This window comes from Eriocheir sinensis, chromosome 23 (genome assembly GCF_024679095.1).
Source record: "Eriocheir sinensis breed Jianghai 21 chromosome 23, ASM2467909v1, whole genome shotgun sequence".
NCBI lineage: Eukaryota > Metazoa > Arthropoda > Malacostraca > Decapoda > Varunidae > Eriocheir > Eriocheir sinensis.
The window spans coordinates 2,220,080-2,245,423 of record NC_066531.1 but is presented as its reverse complement, the minus strand read 5'-3'; the positions used below and the strand labels follow the sequence as shown (position 1 = coordinate 2,245,423).

Sequence of the window (25,344 nt, the reverse complement as noted above, 5' to 3'; positions counted from 1 at the left end):
CCCTACGCCCCTGTCCACCCAGCAGTGTGTCCCGTCTCCTGGGGTCTGTTCCCTTCTTCTATAATTCCTTCCCCTTCTGTCTCTCTCCGGCATATGACCACAGATGTTGCGCCGACTAAACCAAACTTTCCAACTGTTCCCTTCTCCTATAATTCCTTCCCCTTCTGTCTCTCTCCGGCATATGACCACAGATGTTGCGCCGACTAAACCAAACTTTCCAACTGTTCCCTTCTCCTATAATTCCTTCCCCTTCTGTCTCTCTCCGGCATATGACCACAGATGTTGCGCCGACTAAACCAAACTTTCCAACTGTTCCCTTCTCCTATAATTCCTTCCCCTTCTGTCTCTCTCCGGCATATGACCACAGATGTTGCGCCGACTAAACCAAACTTTCCAACTGTTCCCTTCTCCTATAATTCCTTCCCCTTCTGTCTCTCTCCGGCATATGACCACAGATGTTGCGCCGACTAAACCAAACTTTCCAACTGTTCCCTTCTCCTATAATTCCTTCCCCTTCTGTCTCTCTCCGGCATATGACCACAGATGTTGCGCCGACTAAACGAAACTCCCCAACTCTCTCTCCATCGCCTTAGAAGAAATCGTGAGGCCAGCGCAGAAAAATACACTCTTGTGACATAAACGCGCCTGTCCGCTTGTCAAAACCCCGACGTACGTGCTGGAAATGTTGTATTTACCACCATACCGCGCCCTAAACGCCCACCCGCTAGGAGTCGCTATTCTTAAGATTTACCAAATAAAAACCAGTTGGATAAATTTCTCTGGGCGATTCGTGACCAACCCAAGCTGCCTCAGTATCCCTGCCGCATCGCTCCCAGCATCCCGGATGGAATATAATAATGGTTTAGTATCGGGTAGACCATGGGGACTGGACCATTGAGGGCCTGGTACTGCTCCCCATAGGATCCACAGGTGTGTGTGTGTGTGTGTGTGTGTGTGTGTGTGTGTGTGTGTAAAATTTCTGACACTAACATTCTCACATGGTTTGTATTTTTTTATATAATTTTTATCCTACGCCCCTGTCCACCCGGCAGTGTACCAGGTATTAATCGGGGGTTGTGTCCCGTCTCCTGGGGTCTGTTCCCTTCTCCTATAATTCCTTCCCCTTCTGTCTGTCTCTCCGGCATATGACCACAGATGTTGCGCCGACTAAACCAAACTTTCCAACTTTACTTTTTTTTTATCTTATGTTGGTCAGGATTAAGAATTTCGGGTGGGATGAAAAATCTACTTTTGTTCCTAATTTGCCTGTTTTTCTCGTTCGTTTCACGCGTCTGCCAAAACAGGCTTGCTCTCCGCTCCAAGGTTGCCAGATTATCGTACTCAGCCGCTTATATTTCCCGACTTCCTACCCCAAAACTGTCTTCTGGGATCCAATAACGAAACTCATTTATAGTTATCGTTAAAAGAGTGAGATCCTGATGTTTCCTGGCAATACTTAGGCGTCAGAAACCGGGAAATACTATGCTCTGAGTACGACAATCTGGCAACAATGGAGAAAGGGGTAACGTTGCCAGATTGTCGTACTCAGTCGGACATTTCCCGACTTCCTACCCCAAAACTGTCTTCTGGGCTCTGATAACGAAACTCATTTATAGTTATCGTTAAAAGAGTTAGATCCTGATGTTTCCTGGCAATACTTAGGCGTCAGAAACCGGGAAATACTATGCTCTGAGTACGACAATCTGGCAACAATGGGGAAAGGGGTAACGTTGCCAGATTGTCGTACTCAGCCGCTTATATAACCCGATTTCCTACCCAAAAACTGTCTTCTGGGCTCTGATAACGAAACTCATTTATAGTTATCGTTAAAAGAGTGAGATCCTGATGTTTCCTGGCAATATTTAGGCGTCAGAAACCGGGAAATACTATGCTCTGAGTGCGATAATCTGGCAACGGTGCTTCGCTCAGGTGGGTAGGCGTCTCCCTGGGGTATACTTTCCCTCCCTCCATTGCGTCGCTTTGGTTGTCAGCAATAATTGAGCCGTTACCGCCAAGGCAGCAGAGCACCCCCGCACACGGCTTAAGTCGCCTGGAAACAAGAACCCAGCTATTCGTCATAAGAACCGTAATTGACTGAAAATTTACACGTAGTCAGATAACCAAGAACAGGGTTGCAGCTCTCCCATATCAGAAAGAGCACAATCACTCCTCCGTAGGTGCTTGGTGTGATCTATTGTCATAAAATTTTGTGCCCCTTCCCCTAAGTCTATATACGCCAGGTCAAGTCACGCGCAGGTTTGTGGGAGGAGACACGGCCGAGGAGGCGTGGTTTATGCGTGACGTTGCTTGGAGCCAAACTAGAGAATGTAGAAACAGGGATTTAGAGAAAACGAGGAAAGGCGGACTAATTTAAATCAATCACATCAACATGCCCTCCCTCACACCCCACACCGCCGTTTGTAGGCATTGAAATTACAGTCACGCAATAGCACAATAAAAGGACATTTTTTTCGTCAGTGGCTTGCCTGAACGCGCTGTGAAAGAAGGCGAGAATGCACATCCAGAGTGCACACACGGCCCCAACTTTAGTCACCCCTGAACTGGCGGGTATTTTTTTCTTGGCTCCAAGTGACGTCATCCCGCTGCTCCGCCCCAAAACCGCCTCCAGCGCGTACCGGTCGCAGTTTTGAAGCAGAGTGACTTGACTTGGTATATATAGACTTGGGTTCCCATTAAGAAAATTTCCCTAGCGAGTATCCAGTGATGACGGCAGGCGAGCCTCCTTGTCACGGCCCAGCACCAGCGAGTGTGTCCGTAGTACCTGCACCATGGTAGCGTTTCCATGTCTACTGAACTCTCGACTGACCTGGCAGCCATACTCACACTCAACACAGAGACAACTGCTAAGCCTCTTGTGAATGACTGTTTGTATTTTAAGAGTATAAAAAGTTGCTTAACATTATGATAACACTGTAAAAAAACCAAAAAAAATTGTTTCGTGTCAGACCTCTGTATGAGATATAGAATCACCCCAATGAGCTGATATGTTTATCTGGCACAATGTTCAGTCTCGGTGTGGCTCGGAGGCCCACGGGCGTTATGGAGTGGTGAGGGCTACATTAAGTGTTACAAATTGCACTTGCTTGCCTGTGTGTGGTGTGAGAAAGTAATTTTGTTAAGTATTATTGTGTATTCATTCATAGTGTACTAATATAAGATGATAAAATTGTTGTTAGGGGTGGAGTTAGATTGTGACCTGTTGTTAGTTGTTTCGGGGGAAGCGGTGTGCTCTAGACAGCGTTGGCAAATTACCGTACTCATCGCATTGAATTTTCGTACCCTCTGACCGATAGCTCCTGCAAAAAAAAGTAAGAAATCCATCAATATTTAACAGCTTTAACGATAACTTTAATATTCTATCGTTATTTGCGTGGTTATGACCGTCTGGGAGCCTAAAAATGACAAATACAATGCTCAGAGTACGACAATCTGGCAACGCTGGCTCTAGGTGTGGCGAGAACCAGAGTGTGGTGTATGGTGTGGCGTGGTGTGGAATCTATGAGTACTTTGCTGCATGTTGTGAACGCGACTAAGACTGAATGGACGTTGCCTGTGTATTCCTGAATCGGTGCGTCAGGCCATGCGAGGGATGAGTCTGAGGCCTAGGGTGTTTGGCTGTGTGCGGTATGAGTGCGGTTGACCCCCCCGCTCTGCGCCTTAGAGGATTGGTATGGAGTGCTGCCCCTCCCCCACTGAGCGCCTTGTCCCCCCCCCGCGGGTAGTGGGACGGAGATGTCAAGGATTCTCACAAACTCTGCAGATGTGTCATGCTTATCCAGGAGGGTGGAACCTGCTTGAATGTGTTCTGTTGGAAACGAAGCGAAATTCTTTGAGCGTCAACACGGATACCCCTTCTTAACCCGGTAGCAGCGACGGGCCAAATTTGTGGCTTTACCGTGTATCAGCGACGGGCCAAATTTGTGGCTTTACCGTGTACCAGCGACGGGCCAAATTTGTGGCTTTACCGTGTATCAGCGACGGGCCAAATTTGTGGCTTTACCGTGTACCAGCGACGGGCCAAATTTCTGCCATGATATAAACCCCCCAAAATAGATGATGCATAAACTGATCACATATGCGTTGATATATATTATGAAATGGTTTGCGTGAGTGATGATTCTTTCCCATTATTTCACTTAGAGGGACCTTTAACCTAACCTAACCTAACCTAAGAAACATAACCCCCGCAGCTACCGGGTTAACCAAGGCCATGGGTGATGTAAAACTACCAAGAAAAATGCGAACTAATAATAATGATAAATAGTAATAATGCTGGTACTAATGAAGACTAAAATAACTTACGCTAATAATAATAATAATAATAATAATAATAATAATAATAATAATAATAATAATAATTAGCCTTAATGTTGTTAGGAGTGTTCTGGTTATAAGATAGACACATTTTTCGTGACTTCAAAATCAGTGGAGAGACATTGAAGCAGATAGCATCCTACCCCACATAGGTGATGACGCCAATGATCCCTCCCCTTCCATCGGCGCCCTCCCCCTCCTGTATAGATCCTTCCCTAGTCCCAGCAGCACCAGCCCCCCCCCCTACCCCCCCCCCCCCCTCCCCCGCTGCGCGTGTGCTACAGGGGCAGAGGCCATGTTGCTCTCTCATGTCTGTAAATACGCACCAACTGTTCACCAACTTGCAGCTAATCTTATGTACTATATGAAAGTGTTTAAAAAGAGTGCATCTGTTGTTTATATTTACAAAGGTAAGATTTTTGACTATGGAACATGATGTGTATTAGAGGTGTACTGAGGAAGAATATCAGGGCTCTTAGTGATCATGATAGTTGCTTTTCGTGTTAGCGTATTCAGTGGCTACGGTGAAGTGGTTGTGCTTTGTATATATATCAGTGTTTTAATTTACTGGTCCAGGGAGCGGGGTAGACCAAACCCTTCTCATTTTTCCGCGTTAGATACTTTGTACGAGTATATCAAAGCTGCCCAGCCCAGCCTTCCCCCCACACACTGATCGTGGACGGGTTGGCCTTCCGTGTGACAACGCAGTCTATGAGTTTGTTGCATATTCCGACGAAAACCTATACGGCTCCTTCCGCCCTTCACACAAAACCACCCCCCTGCCCCTCCAGCCCCCCTCCCCACCACTGGCTACCTCCCCCACCTCAGTCTGGTCCCAATGTGCCAAAGTCCCATGCCCCCCTCCTCCTACCCCCCCAACCCCACCCCCCCACCCCCATCCGGCTGGCTGTCTCTCTCTCTCTCGAATCCTTGTTTCCGAGTCTCTCTTCGTAACAAACATCCAGATCCTGCAAACTGTGCATAGGATTCGTTTCGAGGTTGTTTCCTTTGGGTATTTATTTCATTTAGCGATATTTTTCTCTCTCTCTCTCTCTCTCTCTCTCTCTCTCTCTCTCTCTCTCTCTCTCTCTCTCTCTCTCTCTCTCTCTCTCTCCAAGATTCGGTTTTCTCAGTACGTGAAATAGTTCCTTGCTAGTTTCATGTTAATTATTTTCCATATAAATTATCAACCAGTGAAATTTGTCGCTAAACTCATCCGTACGAACTGTATTCTCCTACCTCCATTATGCAGGTTAGACTCTGAACACTTAACTGCTTTAGCGACCTCTCAAAGTTGGTTCGTTATTACAGGAAGCAACGTTGCCAGATTGTCGTACTCAGCCGCTTATATTTCCCGACTTCCTACCCCAAAACTGTCTTCTGGGCTCCAGTAACGAAACTCATTTATAGATATCATTAAAAGGGTTAGATTCTGATGTTTCTTGGCAATAGTCATGCGTCAGAAAGCGGGAAATACTATGCATTGAGTACGACAATCTGGCAACAATGAAACTGTCTTCTGGGCTCCAATAAGGAAACTCATTTATAGTTATCGTTAAAAGAGTTATATCCTGATGTTTCTTGGCAATAGTTAGGCGTCAGACACCGGGAAATACTATGCTCTGAGTACGACAATCCGGCAACAATAGCTAAAGGGGTAACGTTGCCAGATTATCGTACTCAGCCGCTTATATTTCCCGACTTCCTACCCCAAAACTGTCTTCTGGGCTCCAATAACGAAACTCATTTATAGTTATCGTTAAAAGAGTTAGATCCTGATGTTTCTTGGCAATAGTTAGGCGTCAGAAAGCGAGAAATACTATGCTCTGAGTACGACAATCTGGCAACAATGGGGAAAGGGGTAACGTTGCCAGATTATCGTACTCAGCCGCCGATTTCCTACCCCAAAACTGTCTTCTGGGATCCAATAACGAAACTCATTTATAGATATCGTTAAAAGAGTTAGATTCTGATATTTCTTGGCAATAGTTAGGCGTCAGAAACCGGGAAATACTATGTTCTGAGTACGATAATCTTGCAGCGGTGCCTGGAAGATTGTCATCCAATGGTTTCAGACCCTTACAGTTCCTTCCTGCAGATGTACAGTGTATTGGAAAATGCTCATCTCACCACGGAATATGTATTGTCGGTTAAACGTGGGTAAAATGCTTAACTTTCACGCTCCGTATTTCTCTTATTTTTCTCTATTTTTCCATCTCTCTATCTGTCTCTTAAGCAATGGGCAACTTTCCATAGGTGTGACTCCCTTCTCCCTCGTTGTTTACCTGCAACAATAAACTATCAATCAATCATAAGTGTCGCTCAGGAGTGTGTCGAGTCCCGTAAACACAGTGATTATCGTACCTCCGCAAGAAGAAGGGATGCAGGAGAAGAGTGTTGTACATGCCATTGCGACAATTAAAAAGCTCTCCTAAAGCCCCGTTCACACTGTGCCGACTTTGGGCCACGACAACCCAACGACTTTTCCATTTGACAAGTTGTGGGGGGAGGTTTTATTGGGGTCGTGGTATCTTGCCGACTGTCGGATATTCGGCCCGACTCCCATCACGACGTCGGGGCAGCAGTCGGCAACAGTCTCAAGACCTCTTTCAAGACATCCCGACCCTGTCACATTAACACCCAAGACCTCGTGTACCCTAGAGTCGTGGGAAGTCGTGGCTCAGAGTCGGCACATTATGAACGGGGCTTAAGGAACATCCAGCACAAGAATTTAACTCAATTTAAACGTGATATCTAGTTGCGTTCACATACTTCCAATACCTGTCTTCTTGAATCGCTTAGCCTCCGAAGTTGACCACCGGCATATGACCACAGATGTTGCGCCGACTAAACGAAACTTTCCAACTTTCTTTTGTGTTCGGAACAAGTCTTAACGTAAAGTTGTTAGCTAGGTATATCAAATTATCCGTACCGTGCACCGCCTCAGTAGCGTCCATCCCGAATCCTAGCCTGTCCAAGCATCGCGGATTGAACACGAGTCAAACAAGAAGAATGGCTGATATTATAGACCTTTCGCTACTCACATCAACTATTTCTAAAGGTCAAAGAGGAGGTCAGTCGGGTTCCAGTGAGTCTTTCTTTAGGTTCATGGTATAGAAGAAGGGTCAAACTACCACCAGGGTCATAAGACTACCCCTGAAAATGTCCTAAACTCCTATGAAAGCCTTGTCAAATATGTGTTTCTTCAGGTTCAGGGTACAGAAGAAGGGTCAAACTACCACCAGGGTCATAAGACTACCCCCGGAAATGTCCTAAACTCCTACGAAAGCCTTGTCAAATATGTGAACTTTGGGGACGAAATGTTTAGTCCTACGACCGTAGCCAGATTGTCGTACTCAGAATCTTATATTTCCCGACTTCCGACCCAAGAACTGTCTCGTGGACCCTAATAAGGAGATGTGCTTATAATTATCGTTAAAATAGTTAATTCCTGATGTTTCTGGGCAATAATTTAAATCAATCACTTCAACATGCCCTCCCTCACACCCCACACCGCCGTTTGTAGGCATTGGAATTACAGTCACGCAATAGCACAATAAAAAGACATATTTTTTCGTCAGTGGCTTGCCTGAACGCGCTGTGAAAGAAGGCGAGAATGTACATCCAGAGTGCACACACGGCCCCAACTTTAGTCACCCCTGAACTGGCGGGTATTTTTTTTTGGCTCCAAGTGACGTCATCCCGCTGCTCCGCCCCAAAACCGCCTCCCGCGCGTGATTTGACTTGGTATATACAGACTTAGCATACCGCCTTTGAATGAGACACGTTAAGGGAGTTATTTTTTTGCGACATTTTGTACGGTACTATTTTTTGGTTATTTTAGTGCTAATTGTCATTCTCCTGCCTCGCGTCTCCATGCAGTGTGTAGGAATCTCACTGTCTCAGGGCGCCACAACGAACATGGGCTGCACTTATGCCGGCTTACATTTTGCGTAACCCGCTTCTGGGTCGTGATCTGAAGAGTCCCTTGATAGATATAGTCTCAATAACCTAAGATTCGGACTCCATTAGCGGCCCCGTTTTCGCCGTGAGAGCCCGTGCAAGCGTTTGGAAAGGGCAGCGAAATCATGGCTAGTAACGGCGTCCAAATCTTAGGTTGTCGAGACTCTATCCATCAAGGGGACTCAACAGATCACGACCCAGACCCGCTAAATGGAAGAGGTTGTTAAGAGTTGACAATAGCGAGAGGTCAGCCTCGGAAAGACTCCCATCCTGAAAGCTCCGATTCCTGCCCTCTTCACCCCTTCCGCATCCTTCCTCCATCCTCTTTTCCGAACACTGTCGACACTCACGTCTGTATATTTCCCTACATATCACATTTCGTTCTCGTCGGTGTAGGGAAGGGTGAGCTTAGTTGTCCTGGCCCCGAGCCTTCCGCGGCCCTCTCTCCCGCAACCGTCAGCATCACACCGCCAAGCCCTCTGATTTCTCATTACTCTTAGGCAACATGACAATAAAACAACCCGACTCTTCCCTGTTTTCATGGCTAAATTTCAAGTCACGAAGACCTTTGTACTCCCAGACGTCTGTGTGGGGCGTACGATGGGATGCAGCGGTGGTGTCAGGCGAGCGAGGGAGGGGGGAGCGCTAGGGCACTGTCTGAGGTGCAACACTGCCTGCATCGTTGTGTCCTTCTCAAATAAAACGGTTTCCATGTTGTACGTGTTTTATGTCACCCAATAACCCCTGCCTGATTTTGTTTTCTTCTTCATTTAAATACTTTGCCAGGTTTTACTTTCCTGGTGTTGTTTTTATTACGTACATACTCTTAAAAATGCTGTTCTTTGGAAGAGGAAATTCCTAAATGGCATGTTTTATCTTTTGTTTGTGCGATGGGGAGGCGGTGGCTGAATGGATAGCGTGATGGCCCCGCGTTAGGAGGACTCGAGTTCAATCCCCGCCCGGTGCCACCAAGCTGGGATTTTTCAGTCACCGCCGAGTGGCTTAAAACTACCCACATGCTGTCCAGAAGACCACCTATCAACCCGGACTCTAGATTCTAGGATCAAAGATGAGCTCCGGGAGGGCAGCATGAGCCAATGCAAGATGGCGCCACTATAAACACTCGCCTGCGCCAGAACGGGCTGGGCCGACCATCAGGCCCCACCGGGAAGAAGCCTTGAACCGACCATCAGGAATTCAAGATCGACCGGGAAGATGCCTACCGGCGCAATAGGCCACGACGTAAAAAAAAAAAAAAAATGAGCTGAAAACTGACCAGTGGAGATCATCAGGGGAGCGCCGATACAAAGGCTAAGCTTCCCGAACAACACCTGACCTGACCTGACCTGGGGGCCTGCATGGAGACTCACCTGGAAGGACCCCCGGACTTGGCGTCGTAGGATGGGCTAGGCAACGCTCCCCCTGGCCCATGCCCCACTGATTTATTGACTGAATAGGAGTAGTAATAGTAGAAGTAGTAGTAGAAGTAGTGGTAGTGTTTATTTACTGCTGTATCTATAAATGTCAACACTTAGCGATGTATACTAGCGTTGGAATTCAGAAACCGTACATGGTGGTTATGTCGCAAGTAACAGGTAACGAAGATACCCATCCAGGAGGTCCAGAAGTAGTGTTGAGAGGAAATGTAGATTAATAAAAGCGACCAGTGCAGCCAATACGTAGAATATAATTTAGTATGGATCAGTAAAACAGTAGTGATTGCTGGGGCTCCATGATACTCGTATATACTGAGCGTTAGTAACTATGTCAATACCTGGGCAATACTGAACACTGGATTGACGATAGATGAACAAAATTTACCCAAGACTGGAACTACACAGTCTCATATTGATTGTGGGATGAGTGACCGGGCCAATATCAGCCCATCATAGGACAGTAGATTTATGATGGATGGTGAACATGGGGACATCACGCATTTAATATAGGCCCTTTGATGTCCTTGTGTACAAACAGACGTCTACTGAGAAATAGCGCCGATATCATAGATGTTACATGTGACGCCACCAGTGTGAACCCCAAGGAGACATATCATCTTAGCTATCTACCTAATCTTGTCCTCTTAGTGATCACCAGCCTCTAGGGGGGAAAAAGTAAAGGTTATGTATGTTACCGGCAAAGAACAATGCAGATATCGACTCAAAATTCCAATCCATCATTTTCGAGGAAGCTCCCAAGTCCTTTCCAAGAGGCGTCGATGAGTCCGAGCGAGACATGGTTCACTCGTAGGCCCTTGCAAGAGAGAGAGAGAGAGAGAGAGAGAGCAACAATGGGTAGTAAACGCAGTATATGATAAGACATGTGCTGGTGTTGGTCGCCGCGGCTCACAAGATGGCTCGTTTACGTCCAGTGCGAAGCGGAAGTTCGGAACAGTGATGAGCAACGCTTCGAACACACGACAACAGGGAAGGCTGTGAAAGATTATAGTGAAGATGGCGGGAAAACGTTGGCTGCTGATGAGAGAGAGAGAGAGAGAGAGAGAGAGAGGGTAATGTAGGCCATGCATAGAACTTCAATAATAGGCTTCCAATCACCTATACTTAATGATGCTTGCCCCTAATCAGTCGAGTTGGCCACGTTGAAGTTTTTGTGTAAATGACGAATATAATGCAGTCAACATAGATATTAGTTTACAAGAAAAGCAAAAACAATGTACGTCACTACTTGTATTATAAGTTAATTAGTATATACTTATAAACTATACAGCTCTCCTCCTCGTACTGATAGTCTTCTACCTCTTAAATTCCGCCGCCATGTTGCCTCTCTTTCTATCTTCTATCGATATTTCCACGCTGACTGCTCTTCTGAACTTGCTAACTGCATGCCTCCCCCCCTCCCGCGGCCCCGCTGCACACGACTTTCTACTCATGTTCATCCCTGTACTGTCCAAACCCCTTATGCAAGAGTTAACCAGCATCTTCACTCTTTCATCCCTATACTGTCCAAACCCCTTATGCAAGAGTTAACCAGCATCTTCACTCTTTCATCCCTATACTGTCCAAACCCCTTATGCAAGAGTTAACCAGCATCTTCACTCTTTCATCCCTATACTGTCCAAACCCCTTATGCAAGAGTTAACCAGCATCTTCACTCTTTCATCCCTATACTGTCCAAACCCCTTATGCAAGAGTTAACCAGCATCCTCACTCTTTCATCCCTATACTGTCCAAACCCCTTATGCAAGAGTTAACCAGCATCTTCACTCTTTCATCCCTATACTGTCCAAACCCCTTATGCAAGAGTTAACCAGCATCTTCACTCTTTCATCCCTATACTGTCCAAACCCCTTATGCAAGAGTTAACCAGCATCTTCACTCTTTCATCCCTATACTGTCCAAACCCCTTATGCAAGAGTTAACCAGCATCTTCACTCTTTCATCCCTATACTGTCCAAACCCCTTATGCAAGAGTTAACCAGCATCTTCACTCTTTCACCCCTCACGCTGGTAAACTCTGGAGCGATCTTCCTTCGTCTGTGTTATTTCCTCCTGCCTACGACTTGAACTCTTTCAAGAAAGGGTCGTTTTACAAGACATTTCGTTGCCCAAGAACACCTATTTGACAAGGCTTTCCTAAGAGGTGTGAGCATTTCCAGGAGTAGTTTTATGACCCTGGTAGTAGTGTGACCCTTCCTCTGTACCGTGAACCTAGAAACACATATTTGACAAGGCTTTCGTAGGAGTTGTGAGCATTTCCAGGGGTAGTTTTATGACCCTGGTGGTAGTGTGACCCTTCCTCTGTACCATGAACCTAAAGAAACACCTATTTGACAAGGCTTTCGTAGGAGTGTGGGCATTTCCAGGAGTAGTTTTATGACCCTGGTGGTAGTGTGACCCTTCCTCTGTACCGTGAACCTAGAAACACATATTTGACAAGGCTTTCATAGGAGTTGTGGGCATTTCCAGGAGTAGTTTTATGACCCTGGTGGTAGTGTGACCCTTCCTCTGTACCGTGAACCTAAAGAAACACCTATTTGACAAGGCTTTCGTAGGAGTGTGGGCATTTCCAGGAGTAGTTTTATGACCCTGGTGGTAGTGTGACCCTTCCTCTGTACCGTGAACCTAAAGAAACATATATTTCACAAGGCTTTCGTAGGAGTGTGGGCATTTCCAGGAGTAGTTTTATGACCCTGGTGGTAGTTTGACCCTTCTTCTGTACCGTGAACCTAAAGAAACACATATTTGACAAGGCTTTCGTAGGAGTTGTGGGCATTTCCAGGAGTAGTTTTATGACCCTGGTGTTAGTTTGACCCTTCCTCTGTACCGTGAACCTGAAGAAACATATATTTCACAAGGCTTTCGTAGGAGTTGTGGGCATTTCCAGGAGTAGTTTTATGACCCTGGTGGTAGTTTGACCCTTCTTCTGTACCGTGAACCTGAAGAAACACATATTTGACAAGGCTTTCGTAGGAGTTGTGGGCATTTCCAGTACTTTTATGACCCTGGTGGTAGTTTGACCCTTCTTCTGCACCGTGAACCTAGAAACACATATTTGACAAGGCTTTCCTAAGAGGTGTGAGCATTTCCAGGGGTAGTTTTATGACCCTGGTGATAGTGTGACCCTTCTTCTGTACCGTGAACCTGAAGAAACATATATTTCACAAGGCTTTCGTAGGAGTTGTGGGCATTTCCAGGAGTAGTTTTATGACCCTGGTGGTAGTGTGACCCTTCCTCTGTACCGTGAACCTGAAGAAACACATATTTGACAAGGCTTTCGTAGGAGTTGTGGGCATTTCCAGGAGTAGTTTTATGACCCTGGTGGTAGTGTGACCCTTCCTCTGTACCGTGAACCTAAAGAAAGACTCATTAGAACCCAATTGATGTCGTTTTTGACCTTTTGAAATAGTTGATGTGACCCTGGCTCGGTAGTCTTAAACATGTCCGCGCTCAAGAACACGTATTTGACAAGGCTTTCCTAGGACATGTGGGCATTTCCAGGGGTAGCTTAAGGACCCTGGTGGTAGTCTGACCTTTCCTCTGTACCGTGAACCTAAAGAAACACTCATTAGAACCCAATTGATGTCGTTTTTGACCTTTTGAAATAGTTGATGTGACCCTGGCTCGGTAGTCTTAAACATTTCCGCGCTCAAGAACACGTCATATACTTGTCTTTCGTGGGAGTTTGGGGCATTTCCAGGGGTAGCTTAAGGACCCTGGTGGTAGTCTGACCTTTCCTCTGTACCGTGAACCTAAAGAAAGACTCATTAGAACCCAATAAATGTCCTTTTAGACCTTCTGAAATAGTTGATGTGACCCTGGCTCGGTAGTCTTAAACATGTCCGCGCTCAAGAACACGTATTTGACAAGGCTTTCCTAGGAGTTGTGGGCATTTCCAGGGGTAGCTTAAGGACCCTGGTGGTAGTCTGACCTTTCCTCTGTACCGTGAACCTAAAGAAAGACTCATTAGAACCCAATTGATGTCGTTTTTGACCTTTTGAAATAGTTGATGTGACCCTGGCTCGGTAGTCTTAAACATTTCCGCTCTCAAGAACACGTCATATACTTGTCTTTCGTGGGAGTTTGGGGCATTTCCAGGGGTAGCTTAAGGACCCTGGTGGTAGTCTGACCTTTCCTCTGTACCGTGAACCTAAAGAAAGACTCATTAGAACCCAATTGATGTCGTTTTTGACCTTTAGAAATAGTTGCTCGGTAGTCTTAAAACATTTCCGCTCTCAAGAACACGTCACATACTTGTCTTTCGTGGGAGTTTGGGGCATTTCCAGTAGTACTTTTATGACCCTGGTGGTAGTCTGAGCCTTCCCCTGTACCATGAACCTAAAGAAAGACTCATTAGAACCCAATAAATGTCCTTTTAGACCTTTAGAAATAGTTGCTCGGTAGTCTTAAAACATTTCCGCTCTCAAGAACACGTCACATACTTGTCTTTCGTGGGAGTTTGGGGCATTTCCAGGGGTAGCTTAAGGACCCTAGTGGTAGTCTGACTCTTCCTCTGTACCGTGAACCTAAAGAAAGACTCATTAGAACCCAATTGATGTCGTTTTTGACCTTTTGAAATAGTTGATGTGACCCTGGCTCGGTAGTCTTAAACATGTCCGCGCTCAAGAACACGTCATATACTTGTCTTTCCTAGGACATGTGGGCATTTCCAGGGGTAGCTTAAGGACCCTGGTGGTAGTCTGAGCCTTCCTCTGTACCGTGAACCTAAAGACAGACTCATTAGAACCCAATTGATGTCGTTTATGACCTTTTGAACTTGCTGATGTGACCCTGGCTCGGTAGTCTTAAACATTTCCGCGCCCAAGAACACGTCACATACTTGTCTTTCGTGGGAGTTTGGGGCATTTCCAGGGGTAGCTTAAGGACCCTGGTGGTAGTCTGAGCCTTCCTCTGTACCGTGAACCTAAAGAAAGACTCATTAGAACCCAATTGATGTCGTTTATGACCTTTTGAAATAGTTAATGTCAAAACCGGGATCGTCTAACATGACCTTCCCCGCCCAGCCCCGGACTGAGACTTGCAGCATTGAGTTCCTGCAGCCTTTTACAGGTCCCCCGGGGTACCCTGAAGCTCCCCCGTGGTTCCCCTGTGTTCCCCCATCTCACACACCCAGGGTTGGTCAGCACAGCGCTCCAAAATGGCCGCCGTCTTCACCCTGGAGCTCCCCTGTGGCCCCGAGGAGGGTCACTAGAAATGCCTCGCTGGAAGAAGTGATCCTGTGCTCATCTCTCTTGTCTTGTCACCCTCATCATGTCAGCTTACGGGGGCCAGGAGCTGATCCAGGACACCTCTTGCGTTAGGGCCCAGGTGAGCATTGGAAGGGGAGTGGCAGGGGGGGGAGGGTAGGGGTAGGGACGGGGTAGGGGTAGTGACAGGGTGGAGGCTGGGGAGGGGTAGTGATAGGCTGGGGCAGGGCATGGCAGGGTAGCGGCCAGGGGTAGTGACAGGGCAGGGCAGGGCAGGGGTAGGGGTAGGGACGGGGTAGGGGTAGTGACGGGCTGGGGCAGGGCAGGGCAGGGCAGCGGCCAGGGGTAGCGACAGGGTGGGGCAGGGCAGGGGGGTACAAGTCTCCCCCGTCCCCCCCAGACAAGCCCCATACTCCCCCGTCCCCCCCATACAAGCCCCATACTCCCCCGTCCCCCCCATACAAGCCCCATACTCCACCCGTCCTCCCCATACAAGCCCCATACTCCCCCGTCCCCCCCATACAAGCCCCATACTCCCCCCTCGCCCCCATACAAGCCTGGGGACCTGGTGGGAATGTGGGGTTTCGGGTGCGGGACACGGAACACGTCGCATTCGTGTATTTTTTTAGTGTGGGGGCGGGGGGGGGATAAAAACTCCCTAGATCTGGGGAAATTCCTTAGATTTAGGGATTTTTTCCTCCCGCCACGACTAAAATAGGCGTTTGCGATGAATTTAATGCTTCCCATACGAAAACCACGCGCTCGGTGGATCCCCAAGCTTGTTATGGGAGAGAAGACATTTATTTGGTTTACGCGTCGTCCAAAATCCAAATAAATGTTTAGTTTAAACGTTTTTTTCACGTAAACGCGATATTTATTTGGTTTACGCGTGGTCCAAAATCCAAATAAATGTTTACAAGTTTTTTTCACATAAACGCGATATTTATTTGGTTTACGCGTCGTCCAAAATCCAAATAAATGTTTACAAGTTTTTTTCACATAAACGCGATATTTATTTGGTTTACGCGTCGTCCAAAATCCAAATAAATGTTAAGTTTACACGTTTTTTTCACGTAAACGCGATATCTATTTGGTTTACGCGTCGTCCAAAATCCAAATAAATGTTAAGTTTACACGTTTTTTTCACGTAAACGCGATATCTATTTGGTTTACGCGTCATCCAAAATCCAAATAAATGTTAAGTTTACACATTTTTTTCACATAAACGCGATATTTATTTGGTTAACGCGTGGTCCAAAATCCAAATAAACGTTTAATTTACAAGTTTTTTTCACATAAACGCGATATTTTACGGAGTGTCCGCCAGACGTCTCACGCAACTGGACGCACACGGCCACACAGTTCTTCCCGCGGGCCACTCGAACACCAAACAATGCTCACCTCGCTATCTGGCGTGGCGCTGGAGGCCATCCGTGCTCACATCAACGCCCTCACCCCACTCATGCCCTCTCTCTACTAGGGTGTCACCTCGTCGCAAGGTTTCCGTCCTCCAAGCAGAGTCCGTGGCGCCAAACACAGTGTATCTTCACTGTTTATCACCAACACGAGTAATATCACCGGCTAGCCTTGATCGTCCAATGGTCTGACATGCGTGGGCTATTGGCTAACTTAGCGTACCATTGCTAACCTATCGTACCATCGGAAATAGTGTTCGGTAAATGTGCGTGTTCAAAAATAATAATAATAATAGCAACAAGGCGTAGTGGACCTGGTCTGACCTGCGTGGGCTATTGGCTAACTAAGCGTACCATTGCTAACCTATCGTACCATTGCTAACCTATCGTACCATTGCTAACCTATCGTACCATCGGGAATAGTGTTCGGTAAAGGAGCGTTCAAAAATAATAATAATAGCAACAAGGCGTAGTGGACCTGGTCTCTCCTAGCGTACCGTTGCTAACCTATCGTACCATCGGAAATAGTGTTCGGTAAAGGAGCGTTCAAAAATAATAATAATAGCAACAAGGCATAGTGGACCTGGTCTTATCTAGCGTATTATTGCTAACCGGATTGTTGGCAACGCTGCTGATATTCCAATGCGTCACCATGGAAACACATCGCCCGTAAGTACAATATGCCCGTAAGTACAATATGCCCGTAAGTACAATATGCCCGTAAGTACACTATGCCCTTAAGTACAATATGCCCTTGAGTACACTATGCCCTTAAGTACACTATGCCCTTAAGTACAATATGCCCTTAAGTACAACATGGAGGCGTGATATCGTATTTTCGAGGTGCGGCGTGATTTTCAATAATTACCTTGCGTGGTTTCCGTACGTTGAAAAAAACCCCGGAATGTATGAAATTTCCCTACATCTAAGTAATTGTAAGGAATTTCCCTACATCTAGGGTATTTTTCAGCCCCTCATAACTCAAAAACTATGCATTTGCGGCGCATTTCATGTTTACCACCGCATTCCCTGAAGTCTCAATGGCCCCCTAGCCAATTTTGGTTGCGAGGGGTGAGTATGTTCAGGCAAACACTACAATATTACCGGCAGGGTAGGGTAAAGATTCGTTTTAGGCCCCTGCCAGTATCTACCTTATGAAACATCAGTATCTCTTCATATATCTTTTCTACAAACCTTCAACAGTCATGGAAACGCTTTCAAAATCCAATGCAAGGACTTTTTTGGGTAAAGATTCATTTTAGGTCCGTGCCAATATCTACCTTATGAAACATCAGTATCTCTTCATATATCTTTTCTACAAACCTTCAACAGTCATGGAAACGCTTTCAAAATCCAATTCAAGGACGTTTTTTTGGTAAAGATTCATTTTAGGTCCCTGCCAGTATCTACCTTATGAAACATCAGTATCTCTTCATATATCTTTTCTACAAACCTTCAACAGTCATGGAAACGCTTTCAAAATCCAATTCAAGGGCTTTTTTTTGGGTAAAGATTCGTTTTAGGTCCGTGCCAGTATCTACCTTATGAAACATCAGTATCTCTTCATATATCTTTTCTACAAACCTTCAACAGTCATGGAAACGCTTTCAAAATCCAATTCAAGGGCTTTTTTTTGGGTAAAGATTCGTTTTAGGCCCCTGCCAGTATCTACCTTATGAAACATCAGTATCTCTTCATATATGACTTTTCTACAAACCTTCAACAGTCATGGAAACGCTTTCAAAATCCAATTCAATGACTTTTTTGGGTAAAGATTCATTTTAGGCCCCTGCCAGTATCTACCTTATGAAACATCAGTATCTCTTCATATATCTTTTCTACAAACCTTCAACTGTCATGGAAACGCTTTCAAAATCCAATTCTAGGACTTTTTTTGGGTAAAGATTCATTTTAGGTCCGTGCCAGTATCTACCTTATAAAACATCAGTATCTCTTCATATATCTTTTCTACAAACCTTCAACAGTCATGGAAACGCTTCAAAAATCCAATTCTAGGACGTGTTTTTTACTCTTGAAAATAGGGGAGTATATTTACGAAAGCGTTGCCTCCTCCTGAACGCGGGGCCATCACACTATCCGTTCAGCCACAGCCTCCCCATCATACAAACAAAAGCGAAAAGATGCCATTTAGGAATTTCCTCTTCCGAAGAACAGCATTTTTAAGATTATATACGTAACAAAAACAACACTTACATAGACCAAGATATTTCCTATTGAACCGTTGACCTCGTATATATGAATGAATTTGGGCTTGTCCTTAATGCATGAAAATATGAGGGATCGTGTTGGTCAAATTTGGCCCGTCGCTGCTACACGGTAAAGCCACAAATTTGGCCCGTCGCTGCTACACGGTAAAGCCACAAATTTGCCCCGTCGCTGCTACACGGTAAAGCCACAAATTTGGCCCGTCGCTGCTACACGGTAAAGCCACAAATTTGCCCCGTCGCTGCTATACGGTAAAGCCACAAATTTGGCCCGTCGTTGCTACACGGTTAAGGGGAGATGATGGGGGGTGAACGTCCCCTCCCCATAGGTAGAAATGTGAACACTCGTATTGAATTTTAACTGTTTTTCTTAGTGTGTAATTGCACTTTGAGTATTTTCCATTCAAATAGTGATACAAGGTAATTCAGCTTAAAGGTATTCATTGTTAAGGTTTAGCAAGGAAGCTGAGATACTTTAAAATACTTCTATTCAGGAAATCATTGGAGTTATTTAAGAAGAGCTTGTGGTGTGAGTAGAATGGATGGAATGAGTGATGGAAGTGTGTACGAGCGTTTTGGAATGTGTCTCGGGGGTGGAGGGAGGAACCGTGGAGTGGTGGAAGAAGTGGAGCGACGGACTTTGAAGTGGTTTGGCCATGTGGAGCGAGTGGAGGAGAGTAAGATGACCAGGAGGGTGTATGTGAGTGAGATAGAGGGAGGGAATGCTAGAGGTTCGATTCCCGGGCGGAGTGGAAAAATTTGGGCGGGTTTTCCGATACCCTACGCCCCTGTCCACCCAGCAGTGTACCAGGTATTAATCGGGGGTTGTGTCCCGTCTCCTGGGGTCTGTTCCCTTCTCCTGTAATTCCTTCCCCTTCTGTCTCTCTCCGGCATATGACCACAGATGTTGCGCCGAATAAACCAAACTTTCCAACTGTTCCCTTCTCCTATAATTCCTTCCCCTTCTGTCTCTCTCCGGCATATGACCACAGATGTTGCGCCGACTAAACCAAACATTACAACTGTTCCCTTCTCCTATAATTCCTTCCCCTTCTGTCTCTCTCCGGCATATGACCACAGATGTTGCGCCGACTAAACCAAACTTTCCAACTGTTCCCTTCTCCTATAATTCCTTCCCCTTCTGTCTCTCTCCGGCATATGACCACAGATGTTGCGCCGACTAAACCAAACTTTCCAACTGTTCCCTTCTCCTATAGTTCCTTCCCCTTCTGTCTCTCTCCGGCATATGACCACAGATGTTGCGCCCACTAAACCAAACTCCCCAACTGTTCCCTTCTCCTATAATTCCTTCCCCTTCTGTCTCTCTCCGGCATATGACCACAGATGTTGCGCCGACTAAACCAAACTCCCCAACTGTTCCCTTCTCCTATGATTCCTTCCCCTTCTGTCTCTCTCCGGCATATGACCACAGATGTTGCGCCGACTAAACCAAACTTTACAACTTTCAGCATTTATAAACCTCACTAATACTGTTGTTTCCGTTGTTGCAGATTGGGTGCTTGTGTGGGACATCCTCTTGTCGTTTCTGCTGTCGTTTTTGTCCCAGTGTTATGTTTATTAATCCACGCCCACTTCCATACACCGTGTCTTCGTTCTTCTCTTTGTTCTATGATGACTTATGACATGCAAGGAACATATCATAGAAATGGTAAGGCAATATTTCTACCCTAAGACATCATCAGCATCATTTCGCTTGACGTCAATTTTCCTGAGCGGTTGGACGGCTTATCGCTCTCCTCCAAGTGGTCTTCCTTCTGCCTCCAGTCTCTCCAAAACTCCCAGCGCTGTGTCCTCCCCTGCTCTCTTTACATGTCCAAACCATTCCTTCTGCCTCCAGTCTCTCCAAAACTCCCAGCGCTGTGTCCTCCCCTGCTCTCTTTACATGTCCAAACCATCGGAGTCTTTCCCTTCTGAGCACTGTTTCCAAGGTCTACCAAGTGGTCTCCTTCATTCTACCTCCTGTCTCTCCAAAACTCCCAGCAGTGTGTCCTCCCCTGCTCTCTTTACGTGTCCAAACCATCGGAGTCTTTCCCTTCTGAGCACTGTTTCCAAGGTCTACCCTCTGGTCTTCCTTCTACCTCCTGTCTCTCCAAAACTCCCAGCACTGTGTCCTCCCCTGCTCTCTTTACATGTCCAAACCATCGGAGTCTTTCCCTTCTGAGCGCTGTTTCCAAGGTCTACCCTCTGGTCTTCCTTCTACCTCCTGTCTCTCCAAAACTCCCAGCACTGTGTCCTCCCCTGCTCTCTTTACGTGTCCAAACCATCGGAGTCTTTCCCTTCTGAGCACTGTTTCCAAGGTCTACCCTCTGGTCTCCTTCATTCTACCTCCTGTCTCTCCAAAACTCCCAGCACTGTGTCCTCCCCTGCTCTCTTTACATGTCCAAACCATCAGAGTCTTTCCCCTCTGAGCGCTGTTTCCAAGGTCTACCCTCTGGTCTTCCTTCTACCTCCTGTCTCTCCAAAACTCCCAGCACTGTGTCCTCCCCTGCTCTCTTTACGTGTCCAAACCATCGGAGTCTTTCCCTTCTGAGCGCTGTTTCCAAGGTCTACCAAGTGGTCTTCCTTCTACCTCCTGTCTCTCCAAAACTCCCAGCAGTGTGTCCTCCCCTGCTCTCTTTACGTGTCCAAACCATCGGAGTCTTTCCCTTCTGAGCACTGTTTCCAAGGTCCATACCTCACCATTCTGCGATCGCTTGCTCCCAATACCTCCATTAATATTCTAGTTACAACCCAAGTTTCTCCTCCATGCAACATCACTGATACACGATTGGTACACCCCCGCTCTGCTCTTAAGAGGGATCCTTACTGTCTCCTCACACAAGCTGGGGATATGGTTTGTGTGAGGTCTGGAATGAATGAAAAAAATAATGTATGTGGGTTTGGTAAGATGTCGAGGGCCGAACTAAATTATATATCCTCCATACGCTTACTTAAACCTATGATGTCGTTTCCTATGGCCCGGCCGTTGCTCAGAACCAATTAGCCGCGCCACACGAGACTCGACTATTACTTATACAATTGCTGTGGTTGAAAGTGCAAGGAATTATGAGCCGCATATGTTGTATGTTAACCCGGTAGCAGCAGGGATCATGTTTCTTAATGGTCCCTCCGAGCGAGAAAAATGAGAAAAAATCACCCCTCACACAAACCATTTCATAATACATATCAAAGCATTTGTGATCAGATTATGTATCATCTATTTTGGGGGGTTATATCATGGCACAAATTTGGCCCGTCGCTGCTACACGGTAAAGCCACAAATTTGGCCCGTCGCTGCTACACGGTGAAGCCACAAATTTGGCCCGTCGCTGCTACACGGTAAAGCCACAAATTTGGCCCGTCGCTGCTACACGGTGAAGCCACAAATTTGGCCCGTCGCTGCTACACGGTAAAGCCACAAATTTGGCCCGTCGCTGAAAATGGGGTTGAGTATAGATCGACCGTATGCGGAAAATATAAACCCATACAACAGAAACCATAGCAATTATCATTATTATTTTCATTATTTTCATTGTTAATATTATTTTTATTATTATTATTATTATTACAGGTAACTCTGAATTTAAGCGAGTATTGTGTCCTTGAAGAGGTCATCGCGTAAATCCAACAAGAGGTCGGTTTGTACCTCTATTGCCTACCGTATCACTCTGACTCCTCTCCCTCTCGTGGTTCCTCCTCTGGCTGCCCTTCCCCTCGTGGTGGCACAGCAGCGAGGGTGTTGTTGTTGTTGTTGAGCAGCGTGGGTACTGTATTGTTGTTCAAGCGCCGCGTGGGAAGAACTGTGTGGCCGTGTGAGTCCACTTGCGTGAGACGTCTGGTGGACACTCCGTAAAATATCGCGTTTCAGTGAAAAAAACGTGTAAACAAAACACTTATTTGGATTTCGGACCCTGCGTCATTTACGAAACTCACGTAAATTGAGAGTCACCTGTAGTTTTTATTATTATTATTATTATTGTTTCAGTGGTAATAGTATTTTAAATGTTATTCTTATTTCTATTATCAGTATCAGTATGGTAAATTTTCCTTCCAGTTTCCCGAGGAGGAGCAAGTCTGTTATTATTATTATTATTATTATTATTTTAGTGGTAATAGTATTTTAAATGTTATTCTTATTTCTATTATCATTAGTATCAGTATGGTAAATTTTCCTTCCAGTTTCCCGAGGAGGAGCAAGTCTGTGGCTGGCTCGGTGCGGGAGAGCAGTGCGCAGCGGTCTTGGGCTACACAGTTGTCTACAGGCTTGGATTTGCTATCACTGTGTATCATTTTCTGTTAATGTTGATTACTTGTGGTAAGTTTTGTGTTCTTAGATTTTGTTCATTCAGATTTGTTTATTGGCAAACTGTATTTTATTTCTATACTGTATATTTAACCCATTTAACACAAGGACATGTATGCTGGGTCCTCGCGTGCCCTGTACCATATCCGACGACGCACATCCTGGCTCAATATACAAGTTATTTTATCTATATCTATGCTTACATCTCAAAATCATCAATTAATTTATGTTTCCCTATGTGCACCATTTAATTCTGTATGTTTTCATATATAATACATGATGATTGTGTTGAGTTTATGGCTGAAAACTTGTTATATTCAATAGCGACATGAAATTTGGCGCGCACGGCGATCCTGGATACGACGCAGGGCACTGTTTTGGCCCAGCCGTAGTGAGTTTCTCTATGTGCACCATTTAATTCTGCATGTTTTCATATATAATACATGATGATTGTGTTGAGTTTATGGCTGAAAACTTGTTATATTCAATAGCGACATTTGAAATTTGGCGTGCACGGCGATCCCGGATACGGCGCGGGGCACTGTTTTGGCCTGGCTGTAGTGAGTTTCTTAAAGTGCACCATTTAATTCTGCATGTTTTCATATATGATACATGGTGATTATGTTGAGTTTATGGCTGAAAACTTGTTATATTCAATAGCGACATTTGAAATTTGGCGCGCACGGCGATCCCGGATACGGCGCGGGGCACTGTTTTGGCCCAGCCGTAGTGAGTTTCTTAAAGTGCACCATTTAATTCTGCATGTTTTCATATATAATACATGATGATTGAGTTGAGTTTATGGCTGAAAACTTGTTATATTCAATAGCGACATGAAATTTGGCGCGCACGGTGATCTCGGATACGGCGCGGGGCACTGTTTTGGCCCGGCCGTAGTGAAGGGGTTATAGGTGTCCGTCGTGTGTCAGTGCATTGAGGAGGAGAGCCGGGTTCCTTGATATGTCTTGGGGGTCTTGTCTCCTCAATTTCTTTCTGTGACCTCATGCTTCTTGTGTCCTATGTAAACAAATGATCCCTGTAGATCATATCCGTTTTCTTCATCGCCCCAATACACTATAGGTTCTTGTTATATGCGAGGGTTAGGTTCGGCAAAAAGCTCGCATATATATCGAACTTATCCTCCCATTAATCATAGGGGGTTAAGTTCCACGACCCATTTTCGAACCCTCTGACTATTTATTCCGGCACCATTTCACAATAACAAAGCACATTCGTAAAGACAAACTGTAAAACATTATATGAAAATACATAGTAAACAAACAAGACTTTAGGATCGGAGGGAGGAAAAGGGTGATTAGAGGCGAGGAAAGTGCAGGAAAACATTTGGACTTGACGCTCTCTATCGAATGTCTAGTGTATATTTCGAAGTCACATATATCAAATAGCTGGTGTATATTTTGAAGTCACATATACCAAATACCTGGTGTATATTTCGAATTCACATATACCGAGGACTGCCTGATTGAAATATTTAAAAAAGAAAGGCAAAATATTCTAAAAAATACTCCCGATTCACGCACTTTTCAGCCTCATTGTGACAAAATTTTCCAGCAAAGTTCGCCAATGTATGGAAGTTGGGCACTGTCCCCTCGCTCCTCTCCCACCCAGTGACTCATTCTGCGTCGCCGATCGCTCACTCTTTTTTTATATATATTCCCTCATAGTGTCACCCTTATGATCAACTAAGATATTTTTCAGCGTTTCCAAGTTTTTGTCTATATCAAATTTTCAACATGATGCCCATTTCTGTATATTTGTCTTCAGCATTCAGGGTTTGAGTGTCCCAGAATTGACCTTTTCATTTCTGCCTAAATCTTAAGCCCAATGATATAATGACAGTTTTTATCTGATTTCCTGTAAAGTAGAAAATATACTTAGGTGGTCTGTTTACGAGGGTGACGATATGGCTCACTGGTATATATGGAGACACCTGAGTGATTCGGCGGACAGCAGTAGTTAACACACTGTCAGAACGGGGGCTTCGTGGTGCAGTGGTTAGCACACTCGCCTCACGACCGAGAGAGCCCGGGTTCGATTCCCGGGCGGAGTGGAAAAATTTGGGCGGGTTTTCCGATACCCTACGCCCCTGTCCACCCAGCAGTGAATGGGTACCAGGTATTAATTGGGGGTTGTGTCCCGTCTCCTGGGGTCTGTTCCCTTCTCCTATAGTTCCTTCCCCTTCTGTCTCTCTCCGGCATGTGACCACAGATGTTGCGCCGACTAAACCAAACTTTCCAACTGTTCCCTTCTATAATTCCTTCCCCTTCTGTCTCTCTCCGGCATATGACCACAGATGTTGCTTGAAACCAAACTTTCCAACTGTTCCTTCTCCTATAATTCCTTCCCTTCTGTCTCTCTCCGCATATGACCACAGATGTTGCGCCGACTAAACCAAACTTTCCAACTGTTCCCTTCTCATAT

General features: G+C 45.7%; 2 protein-coding genes and 1 long non-coding RNA gene across 15 annotated transcripts in view; 2 read left to right on the top strand and 1 right to left on the bottom strand.

The window, feature by feature from the left end:
* The window catches only part of LOC127002403 (uncharacterized), a 134,043-nt gene extending 121,219 nt beyond the window's left edge, over window positions 1–12,824 (bottom strand). Inside the window, exon 1 of one of the 3 annotated variants that reach the window (XR_007756155.1) lies at window positions 12,804–12,824. This is a non-coding gene — a long non-coding RNA (uncharacterized LOC127002403). Of the gene's footprint in view, window positions 1–12,493; window positions 12,546–12,703 lie in introns of those variants that run through there. The other 2 variants (XR_007756154.1, XR_007756153.1) reach the window with 2 other exon arrangements.
* LOC127002384 (rho GTPase-activating protein 100F-like) overlaps window positions 1–19,762 on the top strand; it is a 233,284-nt gene extending 213,522 nt beyond the window's left edge. For 7 of the 11 annotated variants that reach the window (XM_050868259.1, XM_050868260.1, XM_050868256.1 and 4 more), the window contains one exon: window positions 19,331–19,762. The gene's annotated coding sequence lies outside the window, so the exon portion shown is untranslated. Of the gene's footprint in view, window positions 1–2,240; window positions 2,625–19,330 lie in introns of those variants that run through there. The other 4 variants (XM_050868252.1, XM_050868254.1, XM_050868253.1 and 1 more) reach the window with 2 other exon arrangements.
* LOC127002548 (probable serine incorporator) overlaps window positions 14,718–25,344 on the top strand; it is a 51,242-nt gene continuing 40,615 nt past the window's right edge. The window contains exons 1-3 of the mRNA XM_050868630.1: window positions 14,718–15,080; window positions 20,111–20,167; window positions 22,779–22,914. Coding sequence (XP_050724587.1) covers window positions 15,024–15,080; window positions 20,111–20,167; window positions 22,779–22,914 — 250 coding nt within the window. The 5' untranslated portion in view covers window positions 14,718–15,023. The remainder of the gene's footprint in view (window positions 15,081–20,110; window positions 20,168–22,778; window positions 22,915–25,344) is intronic.